General features: G+C 44.2%; 1 protein-coding gene and 1 long non-coding RNA gene across 4 annotated transcripts in view; one reads left to right on the top strand and one right to left on the bottom strand.

Moving 5' to 3' along the window:
- The window catches only part of rgl2 (ral guanine nucleotide dissociation stimulator-like 2), a 41939-nt gene extending 28673 nt beyond the window's left edge, over positions 1–13266 (bottom strand). The window contains exons 1-2 of one of the 2 annotated variants that reach the window (XM_012876689.3): positions 12844–13266; positions 10003–10160 (exon numbers count right to left, since the gene is read on the bottom strand). In XM_012876689.3, coding sequence (XP_012732143.2) covers positions 10003–10152 — 150 coding nt within the window. In that variant the 5' untranslated portion in view covers positions 10153–10160; positions 12844–13266. Of the gene's footprint in view, positions 1–2466; positions 2683–10002; positions 10161–12843 lie in introns of those variants that run through there. The other variant, XM_012876690.3, reaches the window with a different exon arrangement.
- A 1685-nt stretch (positions 13267–14951) lies between these two features.
- On the top strand, positions 14952–17774 carry LOC118557928. 2 transcript variants are annotated; one of them, XR_004928129.1, is made up of 4 exons: positions 14952–15016; positions 15681–15774; positions 17479–17510; positions 17621–17774. It is a non-coding gene; the product is annotated as an uncharacterized LOC118557928 (long non-coding RNA). The 2 variants fall into 2 exon arrangements; XR_004928127.1 differs by lacking the exon at positions 17621–17774 and having other exon boundaries at positions 17479–17610.
- The last annotated feature ends 3611 nt before the right edge of the window (positions 17775–21385 follow it).

Raw genomic sequence — 21385 nt, forward strand, 5'->3', positions numbered from 1 at the left:
CTACCAGGTTAGCAGTGAGCTGAGGCATTTAGCGACTAGATTTGAAAACAACAATGTGATTCCAGACTTTATTATCTGTGGACGCTCTGAGTGAACGTGTGTTTCAGTCAGCAGCTCACATGGATGCAGATGTCAACGTATTTTATGCCAGTTCTCCCTAAAGAAACAAGTTCGAAGTTCGCTTTTAGCTGGAGCAGCAGATCCAGTCAGCTCCGTCTCGTTTCCAGCCATCTAGTCGTGTAAATAGAGATGTTGAACTTTTGTTGGAAAAAGTAAAAAAAAAGTGTTGTTACCTCATCGTTTCTTTAGTTGGTTACAACAGAAAATGGCGCGTTATTGCTCTCCTGCCATGTGATTATTTGAACACTGTTTGCCTAATATGAGGAAGATCACGTCTGTTTAAACTTAATTCACATATATAGGTCCGTCGGCCTGCCTCGTTCATCACACGGACAGGTTTGCAGCAGCAGAGCCAAGCGCAGGCTGCGCAGAGAGCAGGTGGAGGTGGGATAAACCAGGCTGAACTCTGCAAACTCAGAACGACCTAATTCTGAAGGCTCTCACATACTCGGGCGTACTGTGAGCCGTACTGACTCTCCACGGACCTTTTACCCTTCATAGTCAGGCGTACCTATATTACCCACATTTCTTGTGACAAATTCCTACAATTCCCACACTGTCTGCCAGTGGGGAGAAGCGGGGGAAGGGATGGTAAATGTTTGATTAGCGCAGGCTCCCACCGCACACCTGTCAGTGCGCCCAGGTGAGAGGGACAGTGATGCACGCCTGCATGGAGCAGCTCAGCGTATCAGCCTCTGTGTCACATATGAAACAGTTCAATGTGAAGACTTCCTGCCGCCGAGCAGTTTATAGAGTGACACCACGTAGACGGTCATAAAAATTGAGCTCTCACATGAAGTCCGGCCTGAGTATGCGCGTACTCCGCGCCAACGTACGTGTGTGTGGGCGCCTTTAGAGTTAGCTCATTCTGAGTCAGTATTCGGGTTTTACCGCTAACTTCAGCTTAATTATCCCACTTACACCTGTTGTCTGTGCGCCACAGGACGCACTAGACTCCAACCTGGCGCTTGGCTCTGCAGCGGCTGCAGTGAACGGAGCCGTGTCCTCTGTTGCAAACCTGCGTAATGAATGAGGCTGGCCGACGGACCTGGAGCGCCAGGTTTTTTTTTTTTTGTTTTTTTAAAGTTCAACATCTCTATTTCCACAACTAGATGGCTGGAAACGAGACAGAGCCGACTGGATCTGCTGCTCCAGCAAACTTCGAGCACAGGAGCTGTACTTTCTGTCGGGAGAACTGGCACAACATCTGCGTCCATGTGAGCCGCTTAATAAAATCCACGTTCACTCAGAGCGTCCACAGATAATAAAGTCTGGAATCACGGTGTTGCTTTCAAATCTAGTCGCTAAATGCCTCAGCTCACTGCTAACCTGGTAGCCAATGACAGCGGTCGGTAGAGGCGGCCATGATGGCTGTAGATTCCAGCTATGGAAGGCTGATGCTAACCAACCAATAGGCAGCAGTTTTCCCCTTAAGCCGGCCCCCTCCTCATTTGCACAATGAGACAGAAATGCATACAGAAATAGAAAAAGGACATGCATAAATAAATAAATAAATAGGATGGAAGAAATAAATGGGGTAAAAAGATAGAAAGGAACAATAAAACAAATATTAACAAATAGACATAAATAAATAAATTTAAAAACTATGTAATTAATAAATAAAGTTGACAATTATAATGAAAAACAAATAGATGAGATTATCATCAAAAAGATGAATAAATAAATCAGCTAATTAAAAGAGATATTTACATTTATGCCTCACTGTATAATTTAGTTATTGCTTACATTATTTATTTGCAGTATTTTTGTGTATTTATTTTATGCTTACGTATTTATTAAGCATGCATTTATTTCTGTATTTATTTTTGATTATGTCAGAGTCAGTCCTCCATACAGCAACGCCTTGGAGACACACTTTGAGAAGAAAAAAACACCAAAATCTCCACATCCTCTAAACTGTGCTAACTGTGCTAAGTGCTACGCCTCTTTTTATTCCTCCCAAAATAAAATCCAACGATCCAGCTTCAAGTTCAAACTGGTAAAGGCAAGTTCAAGGTCCCAGAAGGAGCTAATTTACATGCTTACAGCAGCGAGACGAGCCATATGGTCTGACCCTGATCAGGTTTATGGTGTAATTATTCATAATCAACGCATTTAGCCTCCATATTCCTCTCCTACGTTACCTGAACTTGAACTGTCCGAAGGTCAGCGCTCCACACGGACACTCCTTACATTCAGAAGGAGTGAAAGCCAGACCTGCTAATCAACCTCCCTTTATCTCCACCCGTTTTGGATAAATCTGCCAACGTTTCTGTCTTTGCCATGAACTCAGCACGTATACACGTATACATGGAGAGCAAAAGAGAAAACTCTAACAGCAGTCACCTCTTCCCGGGCAAGTACAGACAGGCAGGAATCCTTCAGCTTCCTGGAAATCTTCAGGATAAAGCCGTGAACGTTTCTCCCATTTTCTCCTTCCTTTTTCATCTGCGCTTCCCTCTTTTCCAGATCTCCTCTGAACGCGGAGCGATTCCTGTACGTTTATCCATGGAAAGCGTGCCGCTCCACACAACTTGAGGCTTTGTTACACACCTGAAGCGGGACTAAGTCCGGCCCCCGGAAGGCAGCATCTTAGGGACACACCCTTTACACACACACACACATTCACACCCATTACACACACACACACACCGTTTACACACACACACACACACTCACACACTCTACAACCCCCGATAAGAGCATGCAGGTATTGATAAAGCGATTAAAGTTAATCACATTTCTCCCACATGCACATAATGCGTGCCGATGAAAGAAATTTGCATCTAAAGGACGATATTGACATAATAACAGGCCTTCATCAGTGGATATACACATCCACACTCACACACACTGACAGACAAAGCCCTGCAGCTTTTTCCAGAACAATACCCCCTCTCTTTCAATCTCCCCTCCTCTCCGCTGCTCTGTTTCCCTTACGGATGACCTTCCCATGTAGATAAACCAGTTTGACCATGTTTCCGCTTTAATGCAGAGCAACGTTCAGCAAAGCACCTGCCTTAGGCTTATGCTATCATTAAATTTAAATAAAAAAATGCTACTGTTGTGTTTGGGCTTTTAAGTCCTGTAATGACTTATAAAAACGTTCACATGTACCAGGAAGTAAAGCTGTATTTGTTTAAGCAGCGAATGTCATTAAACACAGAAAATAAACGGGCTCCTGGTCTCCCCGTTTTATTGATCAGAGACTGTAAATCAAAAAGAAAACGTTCAGCACTCAAATAAGATTCATGTTATGGAAGAATTTGTAATTTTTCCCAAAATAAATTATGCAAGCGCATTTTTTGAAGCAGCTGAAGTCCTTCTGTCCATCTGTCCATCCATCCATTGTCTATAGCCGTTTCTGCTTGCAGGGTTGCAGACCGAAGACCTTCTGGCAACAGTGGGAACAACGGTGCCATCGGTCCTAGCTGGAGTAAAGCCGTCACTGTTTGCCTTCACCGTAAAGGAAGCTAAAGCCCGACTACATCTGGTCAGAGAGCAGCGCCTTTACGTGTTGAAGCTGATGAACGCAGGCCACTGCTGAGAGCGAATCGAGTTTTAATATTACTTTGCAGCTTTTTATCTCTTGAATTTATCATGATCTTTTTTTAACCTCGATGTCTTTCTTTTTTTTCCTGATCCATGCACTGCGGGAAAAAGCGGCGGCCATGTTTGTATTATTTGTCAGATCTGATCTACATTTGGAGTTCGTAGCTCTCTTTATTCTTAAAGTCCCTCCAGTCCCCCCCGGTTACATACAGGAAGCACATAATAGGTGGAAACAAACACAGGAAGCAGGACATGCTGCTGTGCTGAGAAGCTATTTTTCTTCCTCTGTCCTTCCATCACAGACCGAGGCGGACTTAACTTCTCCTAAACAACGTCAGATATTGAACAGCTCCAGGTTAGGAACCCTGCAGTAAGCAGGATCTCTGTTGGTAAACTTTCCCACACGACTCTAATCTCCTTTTCCTTAATTAAAAGCCTCATAGCTCTATTTCTACAAATGCCATGTATTTTCAGTTGTGTACAAATTGCTCATCCAAACAGGGGGTCATAAATACTTCGTCTGAGGCTTTATTTAGGGATAACCATTGTTTTTTTGAGTGCTCCACAAACCCGACCCCTTCCTTCCTATCTTTCTCTCTGCTCCTCTTCTCACGCTTTCATCTATGCATTCCCGTGGTGCCTTTTATCTACCGCCTTTCAAGTACAACTCCTGAACATTCAAGACCAACCTCAGTCCTGATTTACAAATATTAGTAATGGTCTCAGGACAACTTGAACCGAACAATTTAGGGGCAATTTAGAGCTTAATGCAGCGTTGCAAAAAGTGTAAACATGTATGATTGGAGCTGAAATCTGACAATTTTCTAAAAGCCCAGCATGAGAGTAAACAAGGAGGTCCAGCAGTAAAAATCACAGTCATTCTATCAACATGCAAAGGCTGTGCTCTGAAAGCTGACATTTGAAATCCATATGGCAGGTAAGTGCTGCTTTTAAAAACATTTGCATTGATGTGTTGCTGTGATCATTTTTCTGCAAAGTAATATTTGCATTACATTTCAGAAACCAGCTATAGCAACGTATGCAAACCTGTAATAGGTAGATCACTTTGTCTCCTAGTAAGATGTGTTTACTTCTTAAAACATCCATCCATCCATCCATCCATCCATCCATCCAACCATCCATCCAACCATCCATCCATCTATCTATCCATTCATCCATCCATCCATCCATTTGTCCATCCATCCATTCATCCATCCATCCATCCATCCATCCATCCATCCATCCATCCATCCATCCATCCATCCATCCAATAGCAGGTCCAGGAGGGAACCCCAGACGTCCCTCTCCCCAGCGACTTCCTCCTCCTCATTCTTGGAGATGGATATAAAAGGAAACGGTAAACGGACTAAACTCATGTAGCGCTTTTCGAGTCAGAGCGACCACTCAAGGTTCTTTACACTGGAGCCACATTCACCCATTCATGCTCACATTTACACACCGATACGCAGAACGCTGGGCAACTTGGGGTTAAGTGCCTTGCCTGGGGCCAAAACGACATGTGAGAGGAGGATGCTGGAATCAAACCCACTATTCTACCCATTGAGCCACAGTTCCTCCTTTGAGTTCTGGGTCTTCTGGGTCTCCTCCTAGTGGGAGCTAGGGCTGGGCGATATGGTTAAAAAATAAATCTCTGATTTTATCATAACAAATCCGATTATTCGATTTTTTTCCTCCTTTTTGTTTTATAAAAAGAAAGAAATTAAAGAAATTATTTTAAAACCTTGCTTTTATGTCAAGCATTTCGTCAGGGAGTTGACCTGAATTCAAAGTGCAACTAAAAACTAAGCTGTGAAACATGCTTGTAAAACAAGATGGCAGCCGTGGCATTATAAACAATGAAAATATAACTAAACATTTGCTGCTAGTGGTATTACACATTGAGCTAAGAACAGGCTTCACTGCACTTGTGAACTTCAAACTAAGTTAAAAAAAAAGTAAATAAGTAAATGAAGTACCTCGTATTATGGTAAAAAAAAGTTTCCACTTAACAATATTTTGACAATACATTTGCCTAAACATATATGCAGCATCACATGCTGTTCTCTTCATGGAAACCCAATGCAAAATAAAATCCAGATTTTCCAAAAATGAAATCTTAAAGAATTGTAAATTCGAATTAATCGATTAAATCGATTTATCGCCCAGCCCTAGTGGGAGCACTACAAAAACCACTTTGGCTGGCTCCTTTTGATGCAGAGAAGCAGTGACTCTACTGTGAGCTCCTTACCCTTTCTCTAAAGCTGAGACCTGGAGGAAGCTCATTTCGGCCGCTCATATCTGGGATCTCGTTCTTTTGGTCACCCATACCTCATGAGCATAGGTGAAGCTGGGATCATAGATGGACCCTTAAAGCAGACAATGACCCCCAACCCATAGGAGGAAGTCTACACACACATTAATTTCCTCAGTATCTACATATGCTAAGGTCACCATGCCTTCAAACCATTTATCCAAGCACAGATGACTTTTTAAGCTTCTGATGCACTGGGTGCACACCTAGAAGAGTATTTTGAGGCAACGCATCAAACACACTGCTTCCTCGTTTGACATCAGGGGAAACTCTCAAAATGAGGCAAGATATCATGAAATCTGTTTCATTCTCGGTTAGAGCTTCCAGATATCTGAAGGTGCCACGTTCATCAGTTCAAACAATGACGAACCGTATAAACAACATGGTTCAATCTATCATTCTGTCCAGGAAGGAGACTGTATGTTAAGGCGTCTTGTGGGAATCAATTAATCAACAAAAGCAAAAGATCTCATAAAGACGTTGGCTGAAGCTAAACGTGTCATTCCCCACAACAGATGGCAAAGCTAGCTGGTGTCAGAGTAAAATCCCAACAGAGGAGTCCAGGGGTGGCAGCAGGATGTTGTGAGGGTATTTTGCTGAAAGAGGGACTGGTGCATCACCTGGGAAACTAAAGCTTGGGCATTAATTGGTCAATGTTTTCTAGTGGCCACCACAAAGACCTCATCTAGGGCTTCGTCCACACAAAGACGGGATTGGCTGTATTTTACTAACTTCATGGTTGGCTAGGCACCAACTTAGCGTCTTTTTCGCCATATTCAGCGGCTTTTTTAAAAAAAGCAACTAAAGACAAATCTATTCTTTCTGTTTTTTTTGCCAACTTTAGCGAATTCATGTGAAAGCTCCAATCGCTCTGCCGTTAATGTCTTGAGGCAGCAACGAGTGCAGCCATTAGTCCCTTCTCACTTCCCAGAGCGCCGTCTCACAGGCAGACACACTGCAGATGTCTCGTCCTGAAAGCGCCGCCTGCAGTCAGAGCAAAAGGAGCGCAGAGGAGACCCGCTCTGTTTTCACATTGCAAATGTACGACGCGTGCACAAAGCTGCTGGTGATTCTGTCCTGGATTACAAAGCATAAAAATAATGTAAATATAGTTTTAAATAGTCTCTTTTTTTTCTCGGACACTTTTGCTCTAAACTAATTCGCTGAATTTGATTCACACACAGCTTGAACCACCTTTCACCTTGTTCACTGTGTGTGATAACTGTTTTTTTTTTGGTCAAATTTGATGCATGCAGTGTGGATTCAGGCAATGTATAAAAATTTATAAATTATTTCATCAGTTTCATTTGTAGTTCCAAACAGTTGCAGTGGATGTAGCCTCAGTACCACAGAAAATTGGTGGGTGGAGCTAAAAATAATCAATTCAATTCAATTCAATTTTATTTATAACAAGGTGGTCTACAGACCTGACCCGGTTACACAAGTTCTGTTGGGAGGAATGAACCAGAATAAGGAATAATGTGAGAGGATTGTGGAAGGAAACCCATTTGACCAGAATTATACAGTTTAAATTGACCAGTTTGTACCTTTATGATATAAAAAAAAGTTAAAATAAATCTCTAAAAAATCATCTATCTCACTGGCATTTCGGAAATAGATATAGTTTTCCTAATGGACCTGAACCATGAATGTTTAGTTTAATTTAATGTAAGACAGTGAGGGGAAAAAAAAAACAAATATTTTTTGAAGTTGCTGTTTGGTAAAAAATAAATAAAACTTTTCATAATCTCCAAGCTTCGTTATCATGAGGTTATCGCTGCTGACTCAGATGTCCAAGTTTCCCTCATTAAAGTATGAGTAAAAGGCCCGTATTGGATTCCACTTCACTGAATGTCCTTGGAGACAAGCTGGGAAACTGGATCGCATTTATGTTGAGAGCAGGTGTGCATCGCTTCAGCTGGCTAAACCACTGCATGTATTATTTACCGGACTCCAGCAGCTGACCGGTGACAAGAGAGGAAGTGTGATCATCTGAGAAAGTCTAGAAACTAAAAGGAGTTTCTAGAAAGCTCAGAATGCAGATAAGCCTTGCAGCCAGAAGCATGTTATCTGTGGTAAAGAAATTAGTATTGGGAAAAGGGCTTCCAGTCCTATTGGTAATTAGTAGATAATTTAAAAAATACAAGTTAGGAAACAACATCTGACTATGTGTGAAGCTCAAAAGAAACCGTCTGTTGCGGCTCCATAAGCCTCACCAAGCAGCCACTAAACATTAACAGAGATTAAATCTCCTGATAGATGGAGCTGAGCCCCATAACCTCCACAGATGCCAGAAGCTTTAGTCCACATTATTTTACAAATCCTGAATTACTCAACTGTGAACTGCTTAAAGATTTAGCTGCACAATACCACAGTGATACCAGCTGCCGTCAGTGCTCAAACAAAACTGCTAACAAGAGAACAAAAGCACTTATAAAGTGCACAGAATTGTGTTTTGCAAAACTTTGCTTATAATCAAACAGAGAAACAGATGAAACTAATTTGTTTTCGAGTATTTTGGTAAACAGAAAACAAAAGAAGCTAATAATGTGCTACTGAGGCCAGTCACCACCAACAGCTAATGTCAACAAGCACACAAAGACCGTGTTCACATGTCTCAGAATATTTTTTAAGCCTATGCCTCAGGAACATAAAAGGCTAAGATAAATAGGGCTAGATGATAATTCAATAAGAATATATATCAATCGATAGACGCGTGGTACGATAGAAAACAAAAAGAATCAATAAAAAGGGTCAATAAAAGTTTTCCTTCCTTTTGCGTTCTTGCCTGTCATGTAGGTTAACACTGCAGTTGTTACATCATCCCAACCAATCACAACGCAGACCCAGGAACGTTCCGTCACCAAGCTCCGCCCCCTTCAAAGAGTTCAGAGAGCATGTGACTTTTTTTAAAACTTGCAGTTTTGGTAAAAAGTTGGTTGAATAAAGAGCTCAGTTTGAATTCAGTGTTTGTGTTCTTTATCTAAAAATAGGTAAAGAAAATGGACAGACCTGCACATAAAATATGTTTTGATAATTATTGATATCGATCAATATGATTTCTATTTTATCTATGTGCTTTTTTCTATGTCACCCAGCCTTAAAGGTAAGAGAGTTTCAAGCTATCTTATAATGCCAAGATACTTAAAATCTCACAAAGGCGGCATGTCATTGTTTGGAATTACAGCGACTATTTTTAAAAAATTAGTAAATTAGCAACAAAAATCATTGACAGTTGAAGATTAGTTGAATAACTTTTTACATAATAGATCAAACCACAATCGTCACAATATCTGCATGTGCAGTATCACGACAGCACTGCGTAGATGCACTATTTAAATATGACATTATCAGGGATAAGTGTTTACTGTATTATTTTTTGCTATAGTGAAAAATGTCTTATTGTGAGAGCACAACAATATATATTGCTATGTTGCTGTTTTGGGTGTAAACCTGTCTTCATAGAGCATGAAGAAATGGTTCCTAAAATTCAGGCTCCAGGTGAAACAAAGTCCATTCTATCTTAGGTTTTCAGTCATAAATTTCTCAAACTAGCATTCAGTTAGTTACTGAAGTGTTTTTTTTTTTTTTTACTTTTAAATGTTTGCATAACTACTGTCTATGGAACTGACTGAATTTAGGACTTCTGTGTAGAACAATGGCCAGAAAGCAGCACATTATGCACACGCACACACACCGCCTTTATGTGTGTCACACCACCTTTATTCCATCTCTGTGTGTTTTCTGGGAACCAGACTACCGCGTCTGATGTTTATTCAACAAAACTGAAAGTTGAACGCAGCCCATAGCGTCTGTGACATTCTAAATGCTGCTAGCTGTGATGGAAACGGGTGCAATGAGAAATGAAATGACTTTTGTTGTGTAAACCTCAGAAAGCAGAGGATATTGGAAGTTGCATCAACGGTGTATAAATAACTAAAATGCGTTGGCAGAACTGACAATTAACTTCCCTTCACGAAGTTCTGCTACACCCTGCATGTGAAGGAACACAAACTTACCAGGGAATTCTCCAAACATTCACTGGGCCCTGCCTGGCTGCTCGGGGTCCCCCCATCAGGTGACAGGGGTCGGTAGCCAATGAGAGGCACGTCGCTCGACTCCACCCCCGGCAGGTCATAACCACCTGTTCGCAGGTTACGGTGGAGCATGGTGCCCGCTGCCAAAGAGAGAAGAGCAACAAAAGTTCAATGGTGTCTTAGCCAAGCGCTAACTGAAGCATCTCAACTCGCTACTCAGATCACAAACACCTAAAAATGGATTTATTGCTGAACTCCGCGGTTGAATGGTCTCTTATGGCAATAAAATACGAGACCTGGTTTCCACCTATTGAAGCCGCCTGCATCCTATGGCAATAAGTGCTTATATATTGCCGTCTTTCTTGTTGATATTCCCACAGATGAACACAGGCTCTTCCTTTACTGCTGCAGATTTTAACGGAGGACAAGCACAAGGGCAGCAGGGTCACATGCCGGGCCTATTTGTCATGCAAATACTGAATGACATTTTCTGAGGGGTCCACGCTGCCTTCATGCATGTGCCTAGAACACAACAGTGTAAAGGGGACAGTGTGGTGCACTCAGTTTGAAGTGAGTGGCAGTGACACTAAAGCCAAGTGTGACATTTGTCAGAAACATATCTATTTCAAGCCAAAACTTTGCAGCTCTTCTTTAAAAACCCAACCGCCAAAATGGTGAATGATGAGAAGAGACAATTGCCAAGAGGAAAAAAAGTCTTAGATAAAATGAGTTTCCCCCAGAATATTTTAAAATAGATAAATATGAAAATAAGCCAGTCTTTTGAGTGATAAAGCCATATTTAATTGTGCAAACGACGCCAGCTCAGCCGGTTATAATAGAGCAGTCTTCACACCTACTCTGCAACTTGGCTCTCAGGGGCCATCAACTCAGGTACGGTGCTATGCAAATACAGTTTTTTATATGCGTACATGAGAACTGCTTCTTAGAACAACTTAAATCATGCTTTTTGGAAAGACGTTTCAGAAAGGGGGAAAAAAAGCATTGATACATCATCTTCCATCTATCTTCATGTAGAGAACCAATCTGCAATATTGTGAAAACATTGCATTTGTAAACCAAATACCTACCGTTCAAGCTTATTTACTTCCACATTTTCATCAAGGTTTTTGGTGTATTTCCTCTCCAACTACGCAGCATATCGTTTCCAGAACAAAAGCCTGTTTAAGAGGAATTTTACACTAAATAAAATGTTTTTCTTTTTTTTGGGGGGGGGATGGGGGTAAATTTTCATGTGTAAGACCAGTAACTATTGGCTAAAAGGTACAACAACAGCTGTTTGACTTTAATCGACCCACGTACTTTGGCCGTCACTTAAACCAAACCTAATCCAAGATATTCAGACGGTGTTGCAGGACCAGCTTTTAAAAGTCTTGTTAAAGTGGGTTAAATAATCGGCTTTAACCCAAAAAATACAGCAAACTCTAATAGCCTCGACTACACTGGAGACATTTGTAAAGGATTTAAACTAAAACCTTATTCACATCTGCTTCCATTTCAGTGGGGCAGAAATAATGAGAGGTTTGTTTTTAATATCTTCATTTCCCTTGTTGATTTTGTCCTTTTTTTAAACAACAACACATATAATTATGACATTATAACCTAATTAGACCAAACTACTGAGTTATGACTACAATTATCAAGAACATCAAAGGGAACATTTATTTCTCTGTTCCTCTCTCATATTGTGTTTTACTTTTCTAAACAACTCAAAATCTTGTTAAGTATTGGATTCATCTCTGCACCTAAAGCTGCATTCATCAGGCAGTCGGCTGTATTCCAGAGTTTGGATAATCAATATACTTTGACAAATAAAAAATAAAATAAAAAGTTAGTCTCTAGAACAAAGTCTGAGCTGAAAGGTTTTAAAAGCCTTTCAGTAACTTCTAAAGGCATTTCAGATGAAAGAAGCAGAAGCAGTGAGGTTAGTGATAGCCAGCAGGCCTTGGCTCATTTGTTTACCGCAGTCACTGTGCCGGAAAGCTGGTCTGGATTTGCATAGCAACCTTCCCTTGTATTTCCCTTTCCCCTCCTAGGTATTTGACGTGAAGAGAAAGATCAAGTAAACACTGTTTGAGGAAGAGAGGAGTATAGAGATGCCCTTGTTGGGCTGCATGGACAGTTCAGATGCCTGCTCCTATATTATGATTTTAACCTGAAGCTGTATGCTTCTGTGTCAAGCTGTTTGCTTTTGCTTGCGTGCTGTGAGCTAAATTTCACGCATCTCTCTCCAACATGATGTGATACTGACCTTCTGCCCTTATAGCTCTGGGTAAGAAGAGCAGCTAAACTGCTCCAAAACGCAGACTCAACTTTCTTCTTCTTACCAGCTTCACTCGTGCAGCTGCCTTTGTGCAACGCCTTCTCTTACACCATCCCGGATTTGCTGTAACATTTTAAGATTCTGTTCACTTTCTCAAGAGAGTGATTTTTGCAGAGTGTGGGATGAGAGGAGGAAAGGCGGGCAGGCTGGAGGGGAAACAAGGGATCAACAGTGCCGTGTGCGTCCTGACCAACGGCTGCGCAGAGGTCTGAAAGGCTGCTATTCAGAGGCTCTGAGCGAAGCCCTATGACTGACCTATAAACACGCACACATCCAGCTCTAACTGGGTTACATTTTATTGCTCGGCAGATGCGATCCTCTGATAGAAGCGTAAAGCCTGAAACTCTGAGGGCTGTAAAAGTTTCAGCCAGCTGGCACTCCCCTTAAAACACACAGCGGAGAGCGAAGCGCTTCCTACTGTGACTCATGACGGCCATGGTCAGCGCAAAACAAGCAGAGAGCAAGGCGGTGGGTCAACTCACCGAGAGGAGAGGCGAGGCGGCCGTCACCCCAGACTTATCCAACTGTCGGCCGGGTCACAGGCAGCATCTGAGGACCCCGCAGCCGGATCGATAACAGCGGCTCAGCTGGGGGAAGTCGCGCCCATCTGTGCCACCGTCACCGCCGACAACGAAGAGGGAGTCACCGTCCCCTGCCTCAGCTCACCGAGTCTCCCCCCTCTATCTACGTCCTCCACACCTCGCGTATGTCCAGCCCTCAGCGACTGATAGCGCACCTCGGTGCGGCAGCAAACTCTCCTCCTCCTCCTCCTCCTGCCGCAGCGGCCGCTGCTCCCCCTAACGTCGCAGTTCCCGGATGGGTTCAGTGCGCTCTGGCAACGGATCCGTCTCTCTGGGCGGTTCACAGCGGCGGTGTTGGGTGGACACGCAGCACGCAACGCAACGCCGCAACGCAACGCCGCACCGCAGCCGCAGACGGACAGGCAGCCTGGGAGTTGGAGCAGCTGGGGGACGCGGCGCGGACGCGCCTGACGCACGGCCGGCGCGCACGCCACGTACAATGAAAGCACACGCGCGTCTCTGTCACCGCAACAAGGGTTGAGAAAAAAAGCAGCCTGAACTTTACCGGGTTCATTTCAGAAAGCTCCAGATTATGATGAGGCTAAAGTTGTTAAAACTTCACGCTTATAAATAAACCAATAATCCATTAAACTTTAACCAGACCTTTAATTATAAATGTCTGATCCGTGTTCTTTGTGTTCTCATTTGTTGTTGCTTTGATCTCTCACAGTTCAGTTGCAAAATGCACTTGCATCTCAATGAATTAGGAAATTCAGTTTAGAACTACATAGCTAAAAGGGGAAACTCACGTATTAAGATTCAGCTTGCATAATACTGGTAATCTAATCCGTCGCTTTATGGTGTAAACCAGGACGGACCGGGTGTCTGAAACAGTCTGCAGTGTTTTGGATTCACATAATGGTATAACACAGTTGCTGCAGATTTGAAATCTGCACCGTGATGTGAATTTCCTGCTCCACCACATCCTGAATGTGGTCTGATAGACTGAGATCTTATGACTGTAAAGGACACTCAATGTCATCTCTCCAGAAACCAGTTTGACATTATTTTAACTTTTGTGACAATGGCGCATCATGTTGGTGAAAGCAAAAGATGGATACACTATGATCTGGATGGACAGCATCGCACTGTGTTTACACCACGCTCAGCTGGTACTACTAGGCCTAAACTGTGGCAAGAAATAATTCCCCGCACCATTACACCACCACCACGTAAAAGGAAAGAGGTGGAATTTTCTCTTTGACCCCACCATCTGAATACACAGCTGAAATCCAGACTCATCAAAGTTTCCTGTAAGTTTCTAGTTTTTAGCTGACAGGAGAACGAACTGGTCTTCCGCTACTGAATCCCATCTGCCTCAAGGTTTCGACATTTTTGTTCAGGGATGGAAGTCTATACCTTTGTTGTAAAACAAGTCTGCCCACTCTCCTCTGACCGCTTACATCAGTAATGCTTTTTATTCACTTTAGTGAAGTTCACTGGATTTTTTATTTCACTATTCTCTGTAAAACTGAGAGAAGGTTGTGCGCAAAACTCCCAGCAGGTCTGGGTTTTTTACATTTTCTGAACCTTATGCTCAGTTTGAACTTCTGCATGTTGGGTCTGGGAGACTTTGTCTTCTCTGGGTGGTGCAGTCTAGTAATCCTCCACTAGATGGTGTCAGCGAGCATGGTGGCTGGGTGAAGCGCAGGTGTTTCCCATTAAACCTCATCAGCAGAGGAGGATTTTAGCAGCCTGCTGCCAGGACCTCTTCGCCTGAGTGTTAACTAATGTGACTCTAGCCTTCCTGTCGTTCCTGACTCTTAGATGGAGAAGAATCAGTCTTATTTTGTGTGTTCTGACTTCCTAGGTTAATCCTGCGTGCTGGATTCTGCTCCAGTTTGGTTCCCAGTTCCAGAGTTATCTCACACTAATTCAAATTGTTCCTTGGGCGGAACCTCCTGGCTGGCAGCGTGTGGCCTCCCTTTTCCTTGGAATCACCTGTGTTGAACCCTGCTCACCCTCCATCGTGTTCATCATACAAGGCTCACTCGGATGGAATTCTTCTATCTCCAGCTGAACCAGACTCCCAGGCCCCACTCATTCCTCTCTAGCGGTTACCATCACCTCTCAAGTAAGCTGACCTCCAAACAATATTCCACGATTCATCAACCCCTCCTGTCCTCTTCTGTGTGCAGTTGAAGACCCACTCCGTGTTCACGGTTCCGGATTTCAGATTAATTACTCAATCAAATTAAATTCTTAAACTTTTTTCGTGTCTTCTGAGCGTATTTGACATGTGGGTCAAATCACTAAAACCATGACACTGCAGGTCATCTCCACCACTATGAAACGCCTAAAGCTGCTGCCGTCTGATTGGCTGATAAACTATTTGTGTTAACAAGGAGAGCAATTGAACTGGTGTACCTAATAAAACAGCAGATGAATCTAAAGCATCGGCTACTCTACTGGTGGTTCCTAGAGTCTCTAAAAGTAGAATGGGAGGCAGGTCTTTTAGTTATCAGGCTCCTTTCCTGTGAAACCAGGTACCAGTTTTAGGCCCTGAGGCAGGCACCCCGTCAATTATGCGACCAGGATTGCCTCCTATCCTGTGTTGTGAGGCTGCTAAAGCTCTATTAGCCATCCGCCAGAAGGGCTGACCCGTTACCAGTTATATTGTGGACTTTCATACTATCCCAGCAGAGAGTGAGAGAACGAAGAGGATGCATTTATGGAGGGTTTGGATGAAAGAATCAAAGATGAACTTGCTACTTGTGACTTACCTGTGTCTCTTAAAGGATTTGAGGAACTGGCGGCCCATGTGGATTTACAGCTGGTTCAGAGGCGAAGAGAGAAGAATATCAAGTCTGAGAAATAATACACTACAAGGAGGTTTGTTTATTCATCGTTTCATTCATCCAGTACCAAAGAACCGGCAGAGAGTAATTCCACCGAAGAACCCATGCAACTTGGTTGTAGTCGATTAAGAATTTTCGGCCATGTATTTGATGGGGAGGAAAGGGACATTACATTGCTTCCTGCCCATTAAAAAAGATCAGGCTCTGTAGTAAATCGGAGGCTACTACTGAGCCAATGTCGTCATCAGTCCTCTAATGTTTCAACCATTCCGGCTATGATTCAGGTGCTTTGTTCGATCTGGAGAGTTACGAACGGGGATTGTCGTAAGCAGGTTCTTGACAACTGAAGGCATGATTTGCTGCCTATGACCAGGAAAGCTTACACTTGTTAGAATTGAGTGCATGAAGCAGGACAATGACCTGACTATAGTTTCAGATGAAATGTCGGTAGAAATTAGCAAAGCCCAGAGACCTTTGAAGTTGCTTGTGATCAAATGGTGTGGGCCAGTCCTGGACAGCAGGTACCTTAGCTGGGTTCATAGTGATTTGATTGGGAGAAATGACGAAGCCTAGGAAGGAAGTGGTGGATTGATGAACCTCACACTTCTCCACCTTGACAAATAGGTTATTTTGAAGAAGTTGGAGGTGTGCAGAACATGCAGACATCCTGCTGCTTCTCCATAATCTGCCTTCTTTCAAGGAGTTGGCGTTCCTTGCTCGTGAGGTCTTTCGCTTTCATGGTATCCCAGTGGACATTGTATCTGATCGCGGATCCCGGTTCATCTCCAGATTCTGGAAAGAGTTCTGCTCTTTGTGGGGGATTAATGTCTGTTTGTTCTCTGGTTTTCCCTCCCAGACAGATGGTCAGACAGAGAGGATTTATTAGGAGGTTGAGAGCAGGGAAATAGTTGCAGGAACGTCCTTGGGTGGAATACGCCATTAACTCTGCCTTCCAGTACCACTGGACTCTTGCCTTTCAACGTAGTTTTTGGTTAGCAACCCCGATCTTCTCGATCCAAGAGAAGGAGGCCAAGGTTCCTTTTGCACACGCGGTCACATTAGGATGTCAACGTGTTTGGAGAAAGGCAAGGGACTAGATGGAGAAGATGTCTCAATGTTACACAAAGTCGGCTAACCGTCATAGAATTCCTGCTCCTGCATAGCACTCAGGACAAAGGGTCTGGCTTTCTACAAAGGATCTGCCTTTGTGTGTTGACTGCAAGAAATTGCCCCCCACGTTTATTGGTCCATTCCCGATTTCCAAAAACCCTCCTTCTGTTCATCTCCAGCTTCCTTGCAACATAAAAGTACACCCTACGTTTCATATTTCCAAGGTCAAGCCATTTGTCCAGTCATGGTTTGAGCCCGTGTCCGGTTCCCTTCCACCAATCCAGCTCTTGGATGGGGAACCTGTGTACACCGTACAATACACCATGAGATCCAGATGCAGAGGTTATGACATCCAGTATCTGGAGGACTGGGAGGGCTGTGGCCCAGAAGACAGATACTGGACTCCTGGTTGTTTCATCATTGACCAGTCTCTGATCCGTGAGCTTCACCGCTCTCATCCTGATCAACCCAAAGGTCTGTCAGGTGGCGGACTTTGTGGGGGGTTACTGTAACATTTACAGCTTCTTCTGTGACTCTGTGTCTCCCCTGATTCTCTGCACTGTGACTGCTCTAATTACTGCCGCTGCCACACCTGTGTCGCTCCATATAAACCTGCTGTCTCTTCCAGAGTACTGGCACCAGATTCTTGAAAACCCCTGTGTGAGTAGACCTTCCAGCGTTCTTTGATTGCGTTCTTGTGAGTGACTCTGATTGTTTTGGATTCCTGCCTGTTTGATTCGCCCTTATCTGACTCTGCTGTTGGTTCTCAGTATCTGGACAACGACCTGTGCCTGTTTGCTTCGCCTGTATCTGCCTCTCTGCCAAGCCCTCCTGTACTTCTGCCTGTCAGATTGTCTCTGGATTCCTGACTGTGAACAGGACTCTGGACTTTGCCTCTGCCTACCTCTGTATGTCTGTGTATGACCCTGGACTGTCCGTGGATCACTCCTTCTGCTTGAAGATGAACAGTGGAAACGGAGAACTGTGAAAATACCAAACATCTCCTGGAACGCTTACTGGATTCTGTGCTATACTTCGGACATAAGTAAGTTTAGTGGCTTTATTTGACTGTTCAACACTTCCCACTGTTGGAGTTACAGCCACTAACCTGCTCCTCTCCCTTTCAGAGGTGCCAGTTCCAGAGGTTTCCCATAGCAGCTTCTCCTGTTACATCAATAAAACTGTTAAACGCTCACTCTGTTTTTGATTGAATTACGTGTTCTACTTCTGAAACCGCTACACTTCTTTCCAAGTTTACATTAATTGTTGTTATTTCAACTTTAACTTCATGTTCATCCTGTTTTTTTTTTTTTTGTTTTCTCTTCATAGTAGCCATGTCTGGCCTGGCATTCTGCTTAGCTGTGACAACATTGTGGGTAGCAGACTGGCTTTCAACAACTTCATCTTATGGATGATACAGTCAGCCCTGTCTTTAAGAGTCTAACCCTGTTTTTCTCACCTTGCAACTGTCTGTACTTTCTTTCATCCTCTTTACCTGAAAACCGCATCAGAGTTTATCTGCTTAACTGTGTTTCTTTCGCAGACACAGCTACTTATGGAGCTAGTCTGCCATTACCCTTTCTAACATAAAGTACTCCCCGATCAGCGCTTCTGTGCTCTTTTTGTGTCTCTGGTCTACCTTCTCAAACTTCCAGTTGGTCATGGTAGAAGGCTGTTCACACTGAACAGGTTCTGGTCCTCCTGAAAATTTCTTCCTGTTGAAGGGCAGTTTTCCTCTCTACTGTCGCTACATGCATGCTCGATATGAGGGATTGCTGCAAAGTCAACAACTTAATACAAACTGTCAATATGTGCTCTTTCCGGAGGAGTGAATGCTGCAAGTTAATGACTCGATGCAACCTGTGTTATGAACGTGAATCAGGCAAACCCAGTATTCAAACAAGCGAGGTGAAGGCAAAAAACAGGATTTAATAATAAAACAGGAACAGCCAAGGCTCAATGGTCAAAATGGCAGTCCAAAATCACCATAAAGACCAAACAGAACATAAGCAAATAATAAAAACCCAAATCATGACAGAGCCCCTCCCTCAAGGGCGGATTCCAGACGTCCTTTAAACAAGACAAATAATAAACAAAAACAGACTAGACCGGGTGGGTGGAGGGTGGTACAGGACGGAGGGCTTCTGGGGAACCTCCCCGACCTGTCAGGTTCTCCGGCGGACGTCCCGGCGGACGACCTCGGCGTGTCAGGTTCTCCGGCGGACGTCCCGAAGGACGACCCCTGCGAGACAGGTAATCCGGCGGGTGTCCTGTAGGACGGCCCCGGTTGACAAAGTGGCGGAGCAGGTCTCTCGGAGGCCGTCGTCGGAACCGGACCCGACGCCTGGAGAGAGAGAGAGCAGAACCTGGCGCCGGACTACGAGCTAGAAGAGGCGCCTGGCTACAGAGTTCAGGGGATGCAGGCCCCGGGCTACAGGCTTCAGGCACAGACGGGGCCTGGCAACAGGCTTCAGGAGGCCCCGGGCTACAGGCTTCAGGAGGGCCCGGCCTACAGGCTTTAGGAGGCCCCGGCCTACAGGCTTCAGGAGGCCCCGGGCTACAGGCTTCAGGAGGCCCCGGGCTACAGGCTTCAGGAGGCCCCGGGCTACAGGCTTCAGGAGGCCCCGGGCTACAGGCTTCAGGCACAGACGGGGCCTGGCAACAGGCTTCAGGAGGCCCCGGGCTACAGGCTTCAGGAGGGCCCGGCCTACAGGCTTTAGGAGGCCCCGGCCTACAGGCTTCAGGAGGCCCCGGGCTACAGGCTTCAGGAGGCCCCGGGCTACAGGCTTCAGGAGGCCCCGGGCTACAGGCTTCAGGCACAGACGGGGCCTGGCAACAGGCTTCAGGAGGCCCCGGCCTACAGGCTTCAGGAGGCCCCGGGCTACAGGCTTCAGGAGACCCCGGCCTACAGGCTTCAGGAGGCCCCGGGCTACAGGCTTCAGGAGGGCCCGGCCTACAGGCTTCAGGAGGCCCCGGGCTACAGGCTTCAGGAGGCCCCGGGCTACAGGCTTCAGGAGGCCCCGGGCCACAGGCTTCAGGAGGGCCCGGCCTACAGGCTTCAGAGGGGACCTGGCAACCTAGGCGGAAAAGCAACTCCCGCACGCCTGACTCCAACTGAGAAATAGATTTCTCAACATCAGACCGCCACTGTTTGTCGGCCGATGGGTCCATGTTAGGCCAGATCATTCTGTCATGAACGTGAATCAGGCAAACCCAGTATTCAAACCAAACAAGCGAGGTGAAGGCAAAAAACAGGATTTAATAATAAAACAGGGACAGGCAAGGCTCAATGGTCAAAATGGCAGTCCAAAATCACCATAAAGACCAAACAGAACATAAGCAAATAATAAAAACCCAAATCATGACAACCTGCTGGGTTTCCTTAGATAACTTTCAACCAAACTGTCTGGATTTGATTGAATTGACTTTGTAAAGTGGCTTGGGGGGACATTTGCTGTGAATTTGCTCTATATAAATGTAACTGAATTTAAATAATTAATTTTAATTAAGTTTGAAAATGATGGTCTACAACCAAAAAATAGGATTTTCAATGCATAAACATGTATGTTCTATATAATTATGGTGACAACTTCTCACAGTTGTCCAGCAGACAATAAAAATCCAGTTGTTAAAATTCGTTATCCAGTCATTTTGGTGTGGAAAGCTGAGTGGAAGGAAAAAGTGGGGTAGAACAAAATGGCACATGCAACAAGGATAAATGCCACCTTAAGACGATTCTGTTTAATTTCATAAGCAATAAAGCTATCCAAGCCCACCTGCCCTTATGTTCAAATATGATTGTCCCCCCTACTGAATCATAAATAAAATGTGACGTTTAATTATTTTCACCATAGACACCCAGGCCTGATTAGTGCCTGACGTGTAGAATAAAATAATCCCTTAAACAGAACCTGTCTGAAGGCCTGCAGTGGGCTACACTACCTTCCACTGAGCTGAAGAACTTCAAGAACAGAAAAGAAAAAAAGTCTGTAACATCAGTCTGGAAAGGGTTACAAAGGTACGGTATTCCTATGGCTAAAGGCCTCTGGTGACCCCAGTGCTCCATATTTTCTCCACAAATAGAGAAAATATGGAGCAGTGGTGAACCTTGTGAGGAGTCGCTGATCTATGAAAATCACTCAACAAGTGCATTTTGACTCAAAAGGACCCAGAACATGTGAAGTACTGCAGGCCTCGCTGCTTCACTTAAAGTCAGCGTCCACGGTTTACCAATAAGAGAGAGTGGGCGACAATAGTCCCAAGGCCAAAACCATTGTGGGCTAAAAAGAAAACTAAAGATCCACTTTCCATTTGCCAAAAAACATCTTGATGATATCCAAGACTCTGGGGAAAAATATTCTGTTGAGAAAAAACTAGTCAAAAAACTAATTCAGTACTTTAGAAAACATATGTGCTGTCAAACATGGTGGTGGTAGAGTGATGGTCTGGGACTGCTTTGCTGCTGAAGGACCCAGAAGACTTTATCAATGCAACCATGAGTTCTGGTCTGTGCCTGGAAATCAGAAGAACACGAG

Source organism: Fundulus heteroclitus, chromosome 3 (assembly GCF_011125445.2).
Source record: "Fundulus heteroclitus isolate FHET01 chromosome 3, MU-UCD_Fhet_4.1, whole genome shotgun sequence".
In the NCBI taxonomy this organism is placed as follows: Eukaryota; Metazoa; Chordata; class Actinopteri; order Cyprinodontiformes; family Fundulidae; genus Fundulus; species Fundulus heteroclitus.